The sequence below is a fragment of the Garra rufa genome, chromosome 15, assembly GCF_049309525.1.
Source record: "Garra rufa chromosome 15, GarRuf1.0, whole genome shotgun sequence".
NCBI lineage: Eukaryota > Metazoa > Chordata > Actinopteri > Cypriniformes > Cyprinidae > Garra > Garra rufa.
The window spans coordinates 35,938,543-35,957,955 of NC_133375.1; the positions used below are offsets into that span (position 1 = coordinate 35,938,543).

The window sequence follows — 19,413 nt, forward strand, 5'->3', positions numbered from 1 at the left end:
ATTCTGATTTGCTGCATAAAACACATTATTATTATTATTGTTATTATTATTGTTAAAAACAGATAGAATAGTAGAATTGTTCAGGTTCAGAAGAACAGCATTTATCTGCAAAATAAAAAAATAAAAGCAAGCAGAAGAGACTTCTTTAAAAACCATGAAGAATCAAGGAATCAAAAATTTTGACTGGAAGTGCAAGTCACTTTTTATTAAAATCTTGCCTGCCGTGGTCACCTTTCACTTTCATTGTACAAGCAACCAGTGATACAGGTTTTCAAACACATGAGCATGAGTAAAAAAAAATATATATTTTTAGGTGAACTGCTCCTTTTAAGAAAGACAAAACCCACGATTCAGAAATAACAGATTCCACAGGTTTAAATTTGTCCATTTGACCCCAGCTAAATTTGTCTTCTCAGAGTACGGAAAGTAAATATCACAAGTATCTCACAGACTCCACCTGTGAACACAGTAAAAGTCAAGAGTGTGTGACACGATCCGCAATTACTCTCCTCCTGCCAGCAGGACCTTTTTGGTCTTTGACAGGCCTGACTTGATTTGGCAAAACAATTCAGGAGCCTATTAGTCTACCACACAAAGACGCCATGTCGATTTTGGCGACCTGTACCGGGACGCTGTAATTCTGTTACCTTAGAGCTCCTTGTTGGGGGTAAAGTAACTATTTGAGCAAGACGAGCTCCAAGAGTCAGCCAATTCTCACTGGACACTCATGCATCTCATCTTTCTCGAGCTGCCACGTCTTATTTGAATCGCTTATTGTTTTCGGAGGAATTGATGGTCTTGGTAAAAATGTTCCCAGCAGTCGGTTTCCAAGACCTTTCCCCTCTCTACCACAGGTGGTTGAGACCTCAGATCCAAAACACACTGACATCTTCTCTGTCTAAATAACCAGATGAGAATGAAATCAAGTAATCTGTCAGGACAGAAAGGAACTGCAACCCAAGTGCTAACACAACATCGGTCAAGTCTCGACATTTCTCTCACCGCAGGCATCCGAAGACAAACCCCGCTTTTAGAAGAGAAATAAAGATCACTGTTACAATTCACACATTCAGCAAAACATTGAGATGTTTTTCAGACTATAATTGAATGAGACAGGAAAACAATATTGGAATTTTCCCAAGGATAGTGGGAGATGGCCAAAAATTAAGATGGGTATGCCTTAGTATAGGCATATTTGATCAAAAATACAGTAAAATAACTAATATTGTAAAGAAATATTAAGCAACACGATTGTTCCCAACACTGAATAATATTTTCTATAATTTCTTTTCCAAAAAATAAAAAAATACAAAATTATACTGACTCCAAGCTCTTGAATGGTGTAGTGTATATTGTTACAAAAGCTTTTTATTTAAGATAAACGCTGATCTTTGGATCTTTATATTAATTAAAGAATCCTGAAAAAAATTTACTCAACTGTTTAAAATATTGATAATAATAATAATAATAATAATAATAATAATAATAATAATAATAATAATAATAATAATAATATTACAATATTGAAAACTTCCCAAGGATAGTTAGTAGGAGATGGCCAAAAATTAAGATAGGCATGCCTTAAGATAGGCATATTTTATCAAAAATACAGTGAAATAGCAGTAATATTGTAAAGAAATATTAAGCAAAACACGATTGCTCCCAACACTGATAATAAATCAGCATTTTAGAATGATTTCTGAAGGATCATGTGACACTGAATACTGGAGTAATGATGCTAAAAAAAATTCAGCTTTGCATCACAGGAATAAATTATATTTTAAAGAATATTAAAATAGAAAACCACTATTTTAAATTGCATTAACATTTCACATCATTACAGTTTTTTTCTGTATTTTTAATCAAATAAACGCAGCCTTGATGAGCAGAAAAGTGTCCTTTAAAAAGCATTAAAAATCTTACTTACAAATATTATAATATTTTCTATAATTTCTTTTCCAAAAAATAAAAAATAAAAAAGATTATACTGACTCCAAGCTTTTGAATGGTGTAGTGTATATTGTTACAAAAGCTTTTTATTTCAGATAATTGCTGATCTTTGGATCTTTCTATTCATCAACTATTTGAAATATTGATAATAATAATAATAATAATAATAATAATAATAATAATATATAACAGTATTGGAATTTTCCCAAGGATAGTGAGAGACGGCCAAAAATTAGGATTGGCATGCTTTAGGATAGGAATATTTGATCAAAAATACAGTAAAATAACAGTAATATTGTGGAATATTACTATTTAAACTGGTAAGTTTCTATTTGAACATATTTTAAAATGTAATTTATTCCTGTGATGCAAAGCTGAATGTTCAGCATCATTACTGAAGTCTTCAGTGTCACATGATCCTTCAGAAATAATCTAATATGCTGATTTGATGCTCAAGAAACATTTCTAAACATTATCAGTTTTGAAAATACTTGTTGCTGTTTAATATTTAACAAAATCTGTGATACACTAGCATTCAAAATTAAGTAAGTAGCCAAGTCCAATATTTTATTTTTTATTTTTAGAAATGAATACCTTTATTTAGCAAGGGCACATTAAATCATAGCTGGAGCCAGATTACATAAATCGGCGAGGAAGTGGCTGCCGAAATCACATTAAGCGGGGTGGATTTGGAAGTGCGCAATTGCTGACGCTCAAGAAAGCATGCAATCGCTTTCATATGCGTGCTGGCTTTTTACTTTCACTTTTGCTTTATAATTCAATGGCCTGTGAATGACCCTCTTTGGCACTGGCCCTGCATTAAACTGATAAAAAAGTGATTAAAAAAATTTATAGATAACTTTATATTCATCAAAGAATACTAAAACCAGTAATAACTGAGGAGCAAAACAGCATATTAGAATGATTTCTGAAGGATCATGTGACACTAAAGACGTGATGATGATGAAAATTCAGCTTTGCATCACAGAAATAAATTACATTTTAAAATATTATTAAGATTGAAAACAGTTATTGTAAGTAGTAATAATATTTCACAATATATCCGGCTGAAGCTCAAGAGACTTTGTAGAGAAACTGTAATTATTCCAAACTTTTGGCTGGCAGTGTAAGACCTACAGAGGATTCTGCTATTACATAAACTATTATGTAATATAAATTTCAGCAGTCTCATAGGTGTACTGTACTTTAATACATCTATTCTAACGTTATCTAGATAATCATCAATTATTTCATGTTTTATATAACGTACATGCTATCGTATCCCCCTACAGAACATCCCCATACATCAAGACAAAAACTCTCTAACATTCTGCTTCGCTGCTAACGTATGGCCATTCATTCAGCAAACGCTGGATGGCATCCAGGGCGCCGGGGACACGGGGAGACAGCTTCGTCATTCAGGCAAATACAATGGTTCTCTTTCTAATGGCGTCCTGAAGTGTTACGCAGACTTGGACTTCTCAGTCTATAGCCATCAGAAGATGACTCATAGAGCAAAAGAGAGAGAATCAGTGAAGCTGATGATGAGAGATGCACCATGACCACAAATGCCACTTGTATCATTGTCATTAGATAATGGCTGTGTCCCAAAACCTAATGAGACGACTACTACAGCATTTCACAGTTGACAAATTAAACTAAAATTAAATGCACTAAAATGCCCCTTTAAGATGTTTTTAAACAAGTATCTTCAGCTCACTAAGCCTGCATTTATTTGATCCAAAGTACAGCAAAACAGGACAATTTTAAAATATTTTTACTATTTAAAGTAACGGTTTTCTATTTGAATATATTTTAAAATGTAATTTATTCTTGTGATTTCAAAGCTGAATTTTTAGCTTCATTACTCCAGTCACATGATCCTTTAGAAATCATTCTAATATTCTGATTTGCTACTTAAAAAAACATTATTATGATATTGAAAACAGCTGAGTAGAATTTTTTCAGGTTTCTTTGATGAGTACAAAAAGTACAGAAGAACAGCATTTATCTGAAATAGAAATCTTTTGTAACATCATAAAATGTCTTTATTATCACTTTATCAATTTAAAGCATCCTTGCTATATAAAAGTGTTAATTTCTTTCAAAGAGAGAAAAAAGAAAAATTTACTGACCCCAAACTTTTAACGAGGTGTTTATTGTTACAAAAGTTTTCTATTTAAAACAAATGCTGTTCTTTTTAACGTTATATTTATCAAAAAATCCTGAAAAACATTAAGCAGCACAACTGTTTCCAACACTGATAATAAACCAGCATTTTAGAATGATTTCTGAAGGATCATGTGACACTGAATACTAGTAATAATGCTGAAAATTCAGCTTTGCATAATAAATTATATTTTAAAATACATTAAAATAGAAAATAACATGCATTAACATTTCACAATATTTTTTTTTCTGTATTTTAAATCAAATAAACACAGCCTTGATGAGCTAAAAAATGTCCTTATACAAAAAGCATTAAAAGTCTTACTTAAAAATACTATAATACTTAGACTCCAAGCTTTTGAATGGTACAGTGTATAATGTTACAAAAGCTTTTTATTATCCTGAAAAAATATGTTTTAAACTGTTTTAAATATTAATAATAATAAATGTTTCTTGAACAAAAAAATCGACATATTAGAATGATTTATATTATTATTTTTAATATATCATTTTTAAACATTTTTTCTCTAAAAACTATATTTTTTTTACAATATTTTAACTTTTTTTTTAAGACAAAACCTTGAATTTCCCTTAAAGTTATTTTTGTAAGAGCATGTGTGACCTCTAATGGTTGCTTAGAAATGTGTGACCTTGTCTGCTTTTTTTAATGCATTGCTTTCAGTGCAATAAGGCTCAAAGTAGGCTTTCATATATTCTATAAATAGCATTTTCTCCTTCAGTATCCATTTATAACTGCATTTGATGCTTTCAGACACAAGTGTGCGAAGGTTGATGCACAATGTCAGTGTGCAGCAGTATATGGGTGTTGATTTAAGACACACCCCCTTAGCTTAAAGGAAAAAAACCCCAAAGAACTGGATCATCTTACAAACCTGTGATCCTGCACGTATACAGTATGCACCTCCACTGTCTACAGCAATGTCACGAGACACTTGCGCAATGACAGATTTGATTAACAGAAAAGCTTAATGGTTTTACTATTAACCAATGTAAACAGTATTTAACAGGTCATTAAAGCAAATAGATAGTTATTCATAAGCTGTATAATCACAAAGTTGCCACTAAGTAGTATTTGGATACTTAAAAAGAACACTTAATTGATACTTATAAAAGGTACATCACTGCATTAGAAAACAAAAGATCAAGTGGCATCTGATTAAAACAATAATGCTAAAGGTTTTCTCAGAACAAAGTTAACTTTAATAAGCCATTTTGTCTCCATTTGTAACAGTATATCTAGTTTTAGTTTTAAAAAACTAATCAAATCACCTTGTGTTTGTGCTACATTTATAAATAAATGCTACTTGATTTGATACTTTTTCTTATGTAATGCAATGACCTTCAGATTTTTAAGATACAGACCGAAATTGTATACCAATATTCATATCTGTACTTTATCGCTAATTGATATCATGATGATAATGCCATGAGTACTTATTGGCACCACAGCACTCATTACATCACTGGACCTTCAACACCTTGGTATTATTTGCATATGCATTTTTTTCGACTACTGACTACAGCATTTTAAAATTAATGCTACTACTCATACTACAGAGTCAAAAAGCAAAATTAAAACGATTTATGCAATTATATGCATAGTCTGAATCAGTATCGTTCCTATATGTGACCCTGGATCACAAAACCAGTCTTATGGAGCACAGGGTATATTTGTAGCAATAGCCAAAAATACATTGCATTTTTCTTTTATGCCAAAAATCATTAGGATATTAAGTAAAGATCGTGTTCCATGAAGACATTTTGCACATTTCCTACCGTAAATATATCAAAACTTAATTTTTGATTAGTAATATGCACAGCTAAGAACTTCATTTGGAAATATTTAGATTTTTTGCACCCTCAGATTCCAGAGTTTCAAATATTTGTATCTCGGCCAAATATTATCCTATCCTAACAAACCATACATCAATGGAAAGCTTATTTATTCAACGTATAAATGTCAAAAAATTGACCTTTATGACTGGTTTTGTGGTCTAGGGTCACACACACACACACACACACACACACACACACACACACACACACATATATATATATATATATATGAAATACCGCATTCTAAACTATTTTTTAATGATATAAAGACTAATTTCCCGTCAGGGAGGGAGACAATATGCTTGGCAAAGTCAATGAATGAATGAATGAATGAATGAATGAGTCAGTTGAGACACACAGGAGGTGTCCTCCACTGTGCAGTGACGTCACGGGGAGAGGGGTGAGGGAAGGGGGCTGCACGTCATCTGAAGGGATCTGAATGTGGTGCAGAGAGTAAATCAAGACGTCTTACCTCCACCATTTTTGTAGCACAGGTAAGGGAAGCGCCAGACGTTGCCGAGCCCCACTGCGAAGCCCACGCAGGACATGATGAAGTCCATCTGTCTGGTCCAGGTTTCTCGCTCAGGGAAGCCCTGCTTCTCCGCCACCGTTATAGCTCCGGTGGCCGCTGATATGGGCCCGCCGTTGAGGGTCCCATTGACGCCTTGATGCGCGTTTCCATTGGGAATGAGATGGCCCTTCTTCTCCTCCACCAGGACCGTGTTCAGTGCGCAGCAGTCTGCGTCCAGAGAGGATTTCTCCATCTCTCGTGTAAACAATACAAACGAACCTCCTCACAAGACTCGAGAAGGGCTTAAAATCAGCAGTCAAAAATAAATATTTGACCTCTTATTATTTTGGATGAAGTCAAAGTCTTTTATTTCACACTAAGATGTCCCTTTTGTTCCTCTTCAGGTGCACAGGATCTGGTCCTTTATCCGTTTAATTAACAAAACCAGCAGTTTTATTCTTTTACGAATGTATTTTCCGTTCCCCCTCAATGTCAAACGGTTACAAGGGATGGCAGTTTGATTCTCTCGGCGAAATTGGCAACGGTAATATTGGTTCGTTTTTTATCAAAAAGCGCGTTTGGAAAAGAAATAACGGATCGTAAAAGAAAAAAGACACCGATTTGAAACAGCACCTTCAAAAACAATCGACGAAACACTTAAAGGTGAGTCTGAAGAATCGCATGGGCACGTGAATCTCTCAGAGAGAAGGCGACTGAGGAGACTGCAAAAGCAAAGCGCGCTGATCAGATGAATGTAATGGAATTACATTCACGAATTAGATCGCCTAAAATCTCTTCAGACCATCATTCTCGTCGGTATTTCACACTCAGAATGTTTAAATGAGACGCTAGTCGTTGTCTACGGGAGATGCGGCTGCTGCTGCTGTCGCTCTGTGCGCACGGACTGTCTGATGCGTCCGCGCGAAGCCGCTTGGTGTTTTAACGGGCTCGGTAACGTCATTTGGAGCTCAGCCCTCCCCCTCTGTCCCGCTTAAGGAAAACAGGGAATGGAACGCTCACGTACGCTCCACACTACACACTGTATACTACATACTACACAGCAAGTGCGGTTCCAGCTCACTGATTTTCATCACAATTTGAATGTATTATGCAATTCATGCATATAAACACTTACGCTTCTAACATATAATTCGTACTTTTATTTATAACATCTATTTGTTTTACATTATATATAATTAAATATATTATAATTGTGTGTGACCCAGGACCACAAAACCAGTCATAAGGCTCAATTTTTTGAAATTGAGATTTATACATCATATGGAAGCTGAATAAATACGCTTTACATTGATGTATGGTTTGTTATAATGAACATTTGGCCAAGATGCAACTATTTGAATGTCTGCATTCTGAGGGTGCAAACTAAATATTGAGAAAATTGCCTCTAACGTTGTCCAAAGGAAGTTCTTAGCAATGCATATTACTAATTTAAAAATAAGTTTCCATATATTTATGGTAGGAAATTTGCAAAATATCTTAATGATTTTTGGCATAAAAGAAAAATCGATAATTTTCACCAAAAGAATGTAATGTATTGTTGACACACACACACACACACACACACACACACACACACACACACACACACACACACACACACACACACACACACACACACACACACACACACACACACACAATATATATATAAAGGTAACACTTTAAATTATGTTTATCTGAAAGTGTAACAATGGTAAACAGGTTTTCTTGTTTAGGGTTGGGTTAGGGAATAGAACATATTGTTTGATTAGTATAAAAACAACAGAAGTCTACGGAAAGTCCACACAAATCACAGAAACCTAATGTGTGTTTGTGTGTGTCTTTGTGTTTATGTATGTTATAAAAATAGATTTAACAAATTTGTTTATCTACCTTTTTTCCCATAAGAGTGGGCATGGCCATTTGTAAATTTAATGGGTCTTGCTTCCGGTGTCATTTGCTTCCAGCTATTTTTAGCTGTTCAAAACAGCTTGTTTTTCTTTTAATCAAGGAATCCTGAAAAAAAGTATCACAGGTTCCAACAACAACAACAAAAAACTAAGCAGCACAATGGTTTTCAGCACTGATAATAAATCAGCATATTAAAATGATTTCTGAAGGATAATGTGACACTGAAGACTGGAGTAATGATGCTGAAAACTCAGCTTTTATCACAGGAATAAATTAAAACAAAAGATTTTTAATGCATACTTAAATAGAAATGTGTTATTTTACATTGTAATAATATTTCGCAATATTATTTTTTCTGTGTTTTTGTTAAAAAAACATTAAAAATCTTACTGATCCCAAACTTCTGAATAGTAGTGTTTGTACTGTATATATATAAAAAATATATATATTATTTATTTTCAAAAACCTAAATTAGTGATTTTAAAGGATGGGACTAAAGACGGTAAAAACAAAACAAAAAAAAACTACAGGGTTAATTAATAAATACAAACTTCTTTTTACCATTACTTTTATCCATACACATGTAATTTACTTTAATTTGAAAAAAAAAAAAATAGATATATAATATAATTTTATTTTTTAATAAAAAATACATTTTTAATTGAACTGAATTTTTGGATTGTCAATTGTAAGACTAGAAAGACAGCTACTAGCAGTATAAGTGTGAATGAACGTCCAGCACATGCATGAATGCTGTCAGTAGGTGTGCTATGGTGTGTAGTAAATATACACACAGGTTATGTGGTAGGGTGAGGACTATTAGTCATCAAGCACGTGCATTGCCTTTTTGCAATACAAAATACATAAACCTCCCCTCTGACCACAGGAGATGCTGTTGTCCCAGTCTGGAAAATTACAAACTTACACGAGGTGCTGCTGAAGCATTTCCATTGATCTGGGATGCTCTGCCAAGCGGTGAACTAGGAATAAAAACAAACATTTATACACAGAATTAAAATTACATTTCATACACACAAACTCAGCAATGGGTAATTTAATTTTTAAAACACTGTATGAACTAGATCCATATTATTTTATGATGAAATAACAGTAGTAATCACAATTACTATGCTATTTTAAAACTGTCTACCATGGAAATGTTTGTAAAGCCTAATTCTGCCAAAGTCAATAGCAGGTATTGAGAACAGTGCTAGTTTGTCCTTGTGGGACCACAAAATCATACCGAGGTCAGATTTGTCCGATAATAACCCTAACATTTTCACAAGCACTTTCTTGGACAGACTGTAAGATTCTCAAAACCTAAATTCTGAGAAAACCACACATGTATACATGAAATGCACTCATAGCTTCAGTGAGTCATACTATAAAAATCTCTGGATCATATTGACTCTAAGACTGTTGCAAATTACAGCGTTCTGCGAACTGTATATGCCTGTTCGAGGAACTCTGTGCTGATTCAAGGAAACCCCACATCTTATCTCTACGATGAGTGAACTGCAGTCACAGGGGAGCACAAGTCACTATCTGATTTTTTTTTCCCTCATAACTGAGCCAACTGTTTGGCTCCAGGGCATATGGGCGATAGGGGAACATGCAACTTTCTGTTCACGATGTAAAGCAAACATGTTTTATGTTTATATCTCTTCCGTGTCTGTATGTTAAAGATTTAACCATGCATGAAACAACCGTGCATGTTTTGGACAATTCAAAGAAATTACTAGGCAACCCAGAATATATAGATTTGCATATGCGTTACACAATACAGCAGCCTGCATCAACATGTCGAAATGGAATTCATATTTCATCATCACAGTAAACAACTAAAATGCTAACAGAATGTTGTAACTTTAAGTCTGGGAATTAAAGAAATGCAGAAGTGAAATAAAGAAGCCTTGCTCATCAGTATATCTTACAGTTTTCATGTTGACTCACGGGTCGGGTGAAACACAAGCCACATATACGTTAAAATTAGACAGCTCTGCTCTCTGTAAACTTTAAAATAGCTTCTTCCTTCCAAGTTATTATATATGTCATTGTATGTTCAAATATGTTTTACCATACTAGGCTGGTCATTCATTTGGCCACAATTGCTGCGTGTACAGTATATAAAGCTTCCACTTTACAGTAAGCACTTTTCTGAAGAAAAGTCCCTTTAGGGGTGCAACAGCTGGGACAGTGCTATTAAAGAGACAGATTTGTACTTTATTTATACATAAATGGTACACAGTAGGTATTAATATGCACTTCAAAAAGATTTAAAAAAAAAAAAAACTACTAAGTTTCCTTAATGGCACATAACAAATTGTGCCATTAAGGGAACCGCCCCAGTAGTAAGCTATTGTATCCTAAAGGTAAAATTTTGGCACAGTTTATCTGCCAACTTGCTGTCAGTATTTAACGTAATCTTTAAATGACTTAACAACTGTGATTATGAACAAACACATCAAGAAATAACTGTCAATCACACTTTTCTACAAATCCCTTATCACAAATGTATGTTTATTAAACATTTGGCTTTATCTGATTACGATTTCAGCTACAAATAAGTTTGTAGTACTCTTAACACATTTCAACATGGTTAAATGTATTCTGTAACAGACGTATTCAGCATTTAACTGTTATATTGAAATAATTGTGACCAATAATGATAATAATCAGTAAGATATTTAATGGTTTTTAAAGATGTCTCCTTTTGCTCATCAAGGCAAAAACAGACAAAAAACAGTAATATTGTGAAATATTATTACAATTTTAAAAGAAAGGTTTTCTATTTTATTATACTTTAAATATAATTTATTTCTACCATGCAAAACTGAATTTTCATAATACGAGTAATGGGCAAAACCTAGGATAGTGGCAAATTTTAAAAATGTAGAATTACAAATAATTTGTCTTTTAATGTGTCAAAAAATAGATTTTTGTTGTAAATATGTTACACTGAATGACATTTTAGTGGGTGTCTTTTGTAAATTAGCGAAAATGTAATATGTATTTTTTTGCTCAGAAATACAAAAACAAAAATGCAATTAAATTAAAACAGAAAACTTTTTAATATTTTTTGGAAAAACTATTTAAAGCAGTAGCACGAATTGTTTTTATGCTTTTTTTAAACCCTTTTTGTCTTTGGCATACATATACATACATACATGAATCTGAGGGTGCAAAAAAATCGACATATTGAGAAAATCGCTTTTAAAGTTGTCCAAATGAAAAAAATGTATGAAAAAACGAATAAAAAAAATTAAGTGTTTATATATTTATGGTATTGCATTTACAAAATATCTTGATGGAACACGATCTTTACTTAATATCCTAATGATTTTTGGCATTAAAAATATATAAACTTGACCATACACTCTCAGAAAAAAAAGGTTCAAAAGCTGTCACTGTGGCAGTACCTTTTCAAAAGGTGCACTTTTTAGATACTAATATGGATTTTTTAGGTACAAATGTGTACCCTTCTGAAGAGGTGACAGCTTTTGTACCTTTTTTTCTGAGAGTCTACAATGTATTTTTGACTACTGCTACAAATGTACCAGTGCTACTTAAGACTGATTTTGTGGTCCAGGGTCACATATATATTTTTTAAAACCTTCAGGATTTTTTGATGAATACACAGCTAAAAATAACAGGATTTATTCCAAAAGAAATCTTTTCCAACCATGTAAGTATTTACTGTCACTTTTCATCAATGTAACACATCCTTGATGAATAAAAATATTAATTTCCTTCAAAAAAAATTTATTTTCATATTTAAGTAAAAAAGTCCATGCTTGCTCATTGAATTAATTTCAGAATTACAAAGAAACAAGTAAAACATTGAAATAAAGTTTGAAGAAGAAAAACTGAAATGGTATTTACTTGTAAAATGTATTGCAATGAAGTTTTATTTGCAGCTTCAAAAAGTCATTTTTTAAAGTGTAGATGTAAATCATGGATCAATGACAGTGGTTCACTTTTGGATTTATACCAGCTGCAAGTAAATGATCTGTTTACCAGGCCACCTTCTCAAGCAGATTCAACTTTCAATCCTGCAATATAGATTAGACAGAACTGAGCTAAGCATTCTACTGCGTGGCAAAACATATGGCCTGCACATTGAAAAAAAACTTTCGAAAAAAAAAAAAAAAAAGATTGCACGGAAGTCTTTGTTAAAGCTGAACAGTGTTGGGGCCTCCATGCACGGGTGAAGACTACAACGACTGCACTTTCACGTTTCTATCGATCTAAGTTTAGTTCAGAATAGACCCCGTGACTTCAAGAGCAGCTGCCTTGCAAAGGTTATGGCCCTTTTTTATAGCGCCTTAGAAATAGCAGCTGCGTGGAGTCATAACCCGAGCATAACTATCACCCTTCAACCAGCTCAGACTTTGACACATTTGCTGATTAAACAGTGTAGAGTATGATGACACGGCTGGAATAATGATCAAACAATTCAGCCGTGACAGATGTTTTACCGTTGCACTACCATTTAAAAGTTTGGGGTCAGCAAGATATCTTTTTCTGAAAGAAGTTAATATTTTTATTCAGCGGGAACACAATAATATGATCAAAAGTGACAAGGAAGATTTCTATTTTAAATAATTGCTGGACTTTGTACTTTGTATTCATCTAAAAATCCTGCAAATCAGTATATTAGAATGCTACGGATGGATCATGTGATATTTAAGAATGGTGTAATGATGCTGAAAATTCAACTTTGAATCACAGAAATAAATTCTATTTTAAAACATATTCAAATAGAAAAAAGTTATTTTAAATAGTAATAATTTTTCACAATTTTTACAATATTTTTAATAAAATAAATGCAGCCTCGGCGAGCATACAGTTGAGGTCAAAAGGTTACATCACCCTATTCACAATGCGTTAAGAGCCGGGAGGTTAAAACTTTTTGAATGTGAAGATCAGGGTAAATCTAACTTATTTTATCTTCTGGGATACATGTAACTGTCTTCTGTAGCCTCTGAAGGGCAGCACTAAATGAAAAAAATATGATATTTAGGCAAAATAAGTTCAAAAGTTTTCACCCCTGGCTCTTAATGCATAGTTTTTCATTCTGGAGCATCAGTGAGTGTTTGAACCTTCTGTAATAGTTGCATATGAGTCCCTTAGTTGTCCTCAGTGTGAAAAGATGGATCTCAAAATCATACAGTCATTGTTGGAAAGGGTTTAAATCCACAAAAATGCAAAAAAAAAAAGATTTTTCTGAAGAACAGTGGGCAGTTTAACTGTTCAGGACAAACAAGGGACTCATGAACAACTATCACTAAATTAAAAAAACAGCTGTGGATCATTTAGGTAACAACACAGTATTAAGACTCAAGTGTATATAAACTTTTGAACAGGGTCATTTTTATAAGTTCAACTATTATTTTCTCTTTTGGACTATATGTAAACATGAGATATCTTATTCAGGTCAATACTAAATACTTAATGCATAATTTTGCTTCAGAAGGAAAAACTATGCTTTCAGAGCCGGGGGGTGAAAACTTTTTGAATTTGAAGATCAGGGTAAATTCAACTCAATTTGTCTTCTGGGAAACAAGTATATTCTGTCATTTCTAAAGGGCAGTACTGAATGATGAAAAAAAAAAAAAAAAAAAAAGATATTTAGGCAAAATAAGAAAAATGTACACATCTTCATTCTGTTCAAAAGTTTTCACCCCCTAGCTCTTAATGCATCATGCTTCCTTCTGAAGCATCTGTAATAGTTGCATATGAGTCCCTCAGTTGTCCTCAGTGTGAAAAGATGGATCTCAAAATCATACAGTCATTGTTGGAAAGTGTTCAAATACAAAGAAATGCTGAAAAACCAAAGAATCTGTAGGACCTGAAATTTTTCTCTGAAGAACAGAGGGCAGTTAAACTGTTCAGGACTAACAAGGGACTCGTGAACAACTATCACTAAACAAAACAACAACAAAAAAACAGCTGTGGATCATTCAGGTAACAACACAGTATTATTTGAACTGGGTCATTTTTATCAATTCGACCACTATTTTCTCTTGTGGACTACATGTAAACATCATTTATGTGAAATATCTCATTCAGGACAGTACTAAATTAAAAATAACATGCATTTTGTATGATTCCTCTTGTTTTGGTCAAATAATTCACATTTTGTAGTAGAAAAAAAAAAAAAAACATTACAATACCCACCTCAAACTTAAATTGTAGCATATATGGAGCGATGACCATATCGAGGGACTTCTCTGTGTGACTAACTCTCAGGACACGTCTGGTAAATCACATGTCACAACATGCCAGACCTGCCAGACAAGCAAAAATAGTGTCAGTATAGAATGGTTTGCTGACAATTCACATGTTCAGCCAATGCGGTCAAAGTTAATCAGGTTATCAAAACACATTTAACAGACATTTTTACTCCCAGTCAAGACTCATTTGCTTAGAGGGGTCACATCATTTTGCAATTGCAGCTCATGGCACAGTTTATTGGCTGTGGTTCACGGTGTTACTTTATAAAAGTAAACAGGTGGGGGCACAACTGGCTCCTATTTAGGTCACAAGTTTACTATGCCACAGATAAGAACTGGCACAAAAATCAATACGACCATTCACAGCCGTAACGTCACGCCCTCAACAGCACACAGAGGGTCTTTATCCTACAGTGTAAGATGTTGTTTACTAGCAGACTTTCACAGGAACAACTTTTCACTTCTCCTATAAGTTTCGATCTGACCTCTCCAAACATTTCTGTAATTAAATTTCCAGTAAACAGTATCTCCTACCTCGAACCGGACTCATAATATTAGTTTCACTCATGGCACTGAGCATTTTCTGTATCAATGATCTTGCGACAAAAACAACACTACAGACTAATCTAAAGTGTATTGATTTTCTTTTCAGACAGGTTTCCTGAACACTCCCTCCTGTCTGCCATTGGTCAGCAAACAGATAGTCCCTAAAATATCGAAAATAAACTTTTGTCTGACATATCCATTGATGTGCTACATGGTAGCAATATTAGAGCCTTGTTTGGTCATACAGCATTATTGCAGGGTGATTGATAACCGTCTAGGCCAGGAGTTCTCAACTCTGGCCCTCGAGGTCCATTTTCCTGCAGAGTTTAGCTCCAACCCTAATCAAACACACCTGAACAAGCTAATCAAGCTCTTCATCATTACTAGAAAGTTACAGGCAGGTGAGTTTGATCAAGGTTGGAGGTAAACTCTGCAGGAAAGTGGACCTCGAGGGCCAGAGTTGAGAACCTCTGGTCTAGGCTGTATAAGTGTGTTTACAGATAAAGAGAGGGCAAATGCAATGACAGTTGGTTTGGCAGAGGAGAGAAACCACCAGCAAATGCAAAACGGATCTGGATAACATGGGATCCTGTAAAAGAGGAGTTATTCTGTATTTCTAATTGCATTAGTTTTTCCAGTTCTAAGAGAGTAGAAGAGTTTATCAAAACTTACTTCAAACACTGAAAAAAAAAAAAAAAAATCATGAAGAGGGACCAAAGTAAAATTTGGAGACCAGAATATAATAGAGACCTGGGGTTGAACTATTTTGATACAGAACATCCAGCCACAGTTCAGTTTCACATTGATGATAATTAAAAATGTTTTTTTGAGTAGCAAATCAGCATATTAGAATGATTTCTGAAGATCATGTGACACTGAAAAGTGAAGTAATGATGCTAAGAATTCTGCTTTGCATCACAGGAATGAATTTCATTTTAATATACATTAAAACAAAAAAACGGTTATTTTAATTTTAATTTTTTTATTATTTTAAATTATTAATTTTTGTATTATTTTAAATTAAAATTGCAAAAATGAAAGAGTGTGTGATGTGAGTCTGTTATTAAAGACTACATAAATTGTATTTAAGATTTTAATTCAAAATATATTTAGTAAAGATTATTAAACCCAATAAACCAAGTGATAATAATATATAAATAATATATATAATACAAACCTACAAAACACAAATGATTAAACCAAAATGGATAAAAACAAACAATGTACTTAAAAGTTATTATATACTTAAAAGTTTACTTTAAGTTACTTTAAAAATGTTATGGTTATAAAATATTTTTAATCAATTATAAATAAATTGTACAACATAATGTTTACAAAGCACTTTAAATAAAACAGATGCAAGATGCTAAACAACTATTATAAAATTAACAAAAACTAAAGAGTAAATAAAAATTATAGTATATTATAGAAAATATTATAGAAAAATTATTGAGTATAAAATTATTGAATACACACATTTTTATTTAAAACAAAATAATGTACATAAAAATGTAATCTATGAATATAATATACTATAAAATGATACTTGTGTTTTAGTACAATTTATTTTTATTAAAACAATAAATAATGTACAAAAATAATAAATCTATGAATATAAAATGAATGAATATATATATATATATATATATATATATATATATATATATATATATATATATATATATATATATATATATATACACATACACACACACAATAAAAATGTTGTTAAAACAAAATAATGTACAATAAAACAATACAAAACCAGTGACGAAATCATTTCGTTGACGCCACTTTTTTTCATGACGATAACGAGACGATGACGAGATAAAAATGGCTCGTTGATGACTAAAACATGACGAGACGTGTGTGAGTTTTCATTGACGAGACGAGAATAGACGAAAGTGTTAGTGGGTGGTCCGTCAGACGTTTAAAATGCATGACATTTCTGCTTATTGTGCATGCCAATTAAAACCTAAAAAGTATCTGCCGCTATGGCAAGCCGTTTTAGCATTAAATACTCTTTGCCATACTAGTAGGCTATGGCAAGCCGTTTTAGCATTCTATATTTGTTTGGTTACGGCCCACCACCTGGCGTGCAGCGCACAACGTGCTCAACAGACAGACGATTAACCATGATGGCGGCAGTTTGCACATTATTTCAAATATATGTCTTTCATGTCTAAAACCATTCCTTCATTATTGTAATTATTGGTGAAAATAGTCGATCCGGAAGCTCACATTGAGTTGAACTATAGATCTGCTATTTTCACAACTTATAAGTGAACACTACCCAACAGCAAAATACTTACTGACCTACATTAATTTGTTAAAAGACTACTTTTCCCCCTTTTTTTAACTAAAACTAGACTAAAACCTTTATGACTTTTCGTAGACTAAAATTGGACTAAAACTATCACATATAGAAGTGACTAAAATTTGACTAAAACTATTAAGCATTTTAGTCCAAAAGACTAAGACTAAATCTAAGATGGTTGTCAAAAACAACACTGTACAAAACAATAAAAATAATAAATCTATAAATATAAAATGAATGAATGAATGAATATATATACACACATACACCATATGAAAATGTTATGTATGTTTAGTACATTTTATAAAATGTTTACAAAAACAAATGATAAATAAATCTTACTTGTATTAAACACACACACACACACACACACACACACACTATAAAAATGTTATTTAAGTATATTTAGTACACTTTACAAAATGTTTTTAATAAATTATAAATACATAAACTGCAGAACAATGTTTACAAAACACTACATAAAACAGGCAATGTTTTTTGCAGGTGAATTTGAGAACATTAAACAAGTTCATGAGAACATTTTATTACATTCATGCACAGCTGCCAGTTTTAGCATCACTGTGTTAATATTCAAAAACATATTTGTACAGTGACTGGTGGGGATCACGAACATCTTTTTCAGTATCTCGCAAGACTAAATGCCATTCAGAGCTGCCACTTCCTGTGGACTCTGGACATAACATCCAGTTCTAAGGTGAAGTCGCTTCAACGTGGTGAGATCCACAAGAATGATGACACAACAAGCATCACCAACTAAAGATTTAAACGTGTGTGACATTAAAGCGGGACATGTAATTGGAAACAGGGCTTTCTAGTTGCCCAGGGGAGCAACAATGTGTACTATGACGGTACGCAGCTGTGCGCCAATCAAAACAGATCAATTGCATGGAGAAATCTTAAAGTAGTGGCAACAGAACAGTCTGTTTGGTTTTAATGATCATAAGAGGGGTAGATAAACTATGACTGTATTTGGTGAAAAAACATGGACTGATATTATAAGAGGATTTCAAACAAATGTTTTGTGGTAGCAGTACGCATCAGTCACAATAATTCAGTGTGATCAAAAATATAGAAAAATGTATGATTTAACTGATCATTAACCACTACATTTATAGAATGTTTACATTCAAAATATATAATCATACCTTGGGGTTGTAATAGGATGTGTATGGTTCGATGTGTTGAGTTATATCAAAGTCCCTTTTAAGGTATTCTATAGTCTTTGGCTATATTCATGTGGGAGTTGTTTCAAGTCATGGTCCTATCCTGCTCATATTTTGCTCCCCTCATCTTCACTTTCTGAAAACAAACAAACAAATTAAATAAATGTAAATAATAATGTTTACAAAATAGTTTACATTAAACAGATATATGCAAATGCAAAATATTTAAATTAACAAAAATAAATAATAATAAATAAATATTAATTAGAAATAAATGATGTTAATAAATAAATAATATTTTTATTAAAAAAACCTATAAAAATATATATATTATACATAAATATAGATACTTTATATAAAACATGCAAATGCAACATGTAATAATTATCTAAAATAAATAATAGTAATAATAAATAAATTATAAAAGTCTTATTTTTAATAGTCATATATATATATATATATTTATTTATACACACATATACATATATATATATATATATATATATATATATATATATATATATATATATATATATGTTTATACTAGTATATAGTTTGTTAATTTTTCAAATGTTTGCACAACATAATACTGTTTATGAAACACTACATAAAATAAAATATATGCAAATGCAATGTGTAATACAAATTAACTAAAAATAAATAGTAAATAATAATACATAAATAAATCTTTTTTAAAACAACAAAAATAATGTACAAAAACAGTAAATATAA

The 19,413-nt window shown here is 32.4% G+C and overlaps 1 protein-coding gene across 1 annotated transcript in view; it reads right to left on the reverse strand.

The window, feature by feature from the left end:
* slc6a8 (solute carrier family 6 member 8) overlaps window positions 1-7,377 on the reverse strand; it is a 53,405-nt gene extending 46,028 nt beyond the window's left edge. Inside the window, exon 1 of the mRNA XM_073819392.1 lies at window positions 6,449-7,377. Coding sequence (XP_073675493.1) covers window positions 6,449-6,740 — 292 coding nt within the window. The 5' untranslated portion in view covers window positions 6,741-7,377. The remainder of the gene's footprint in view (window positions 1-6,448) is intronic.
* Window positions 7,378-19,413: the final 12,036 nt, after the last annotated feature.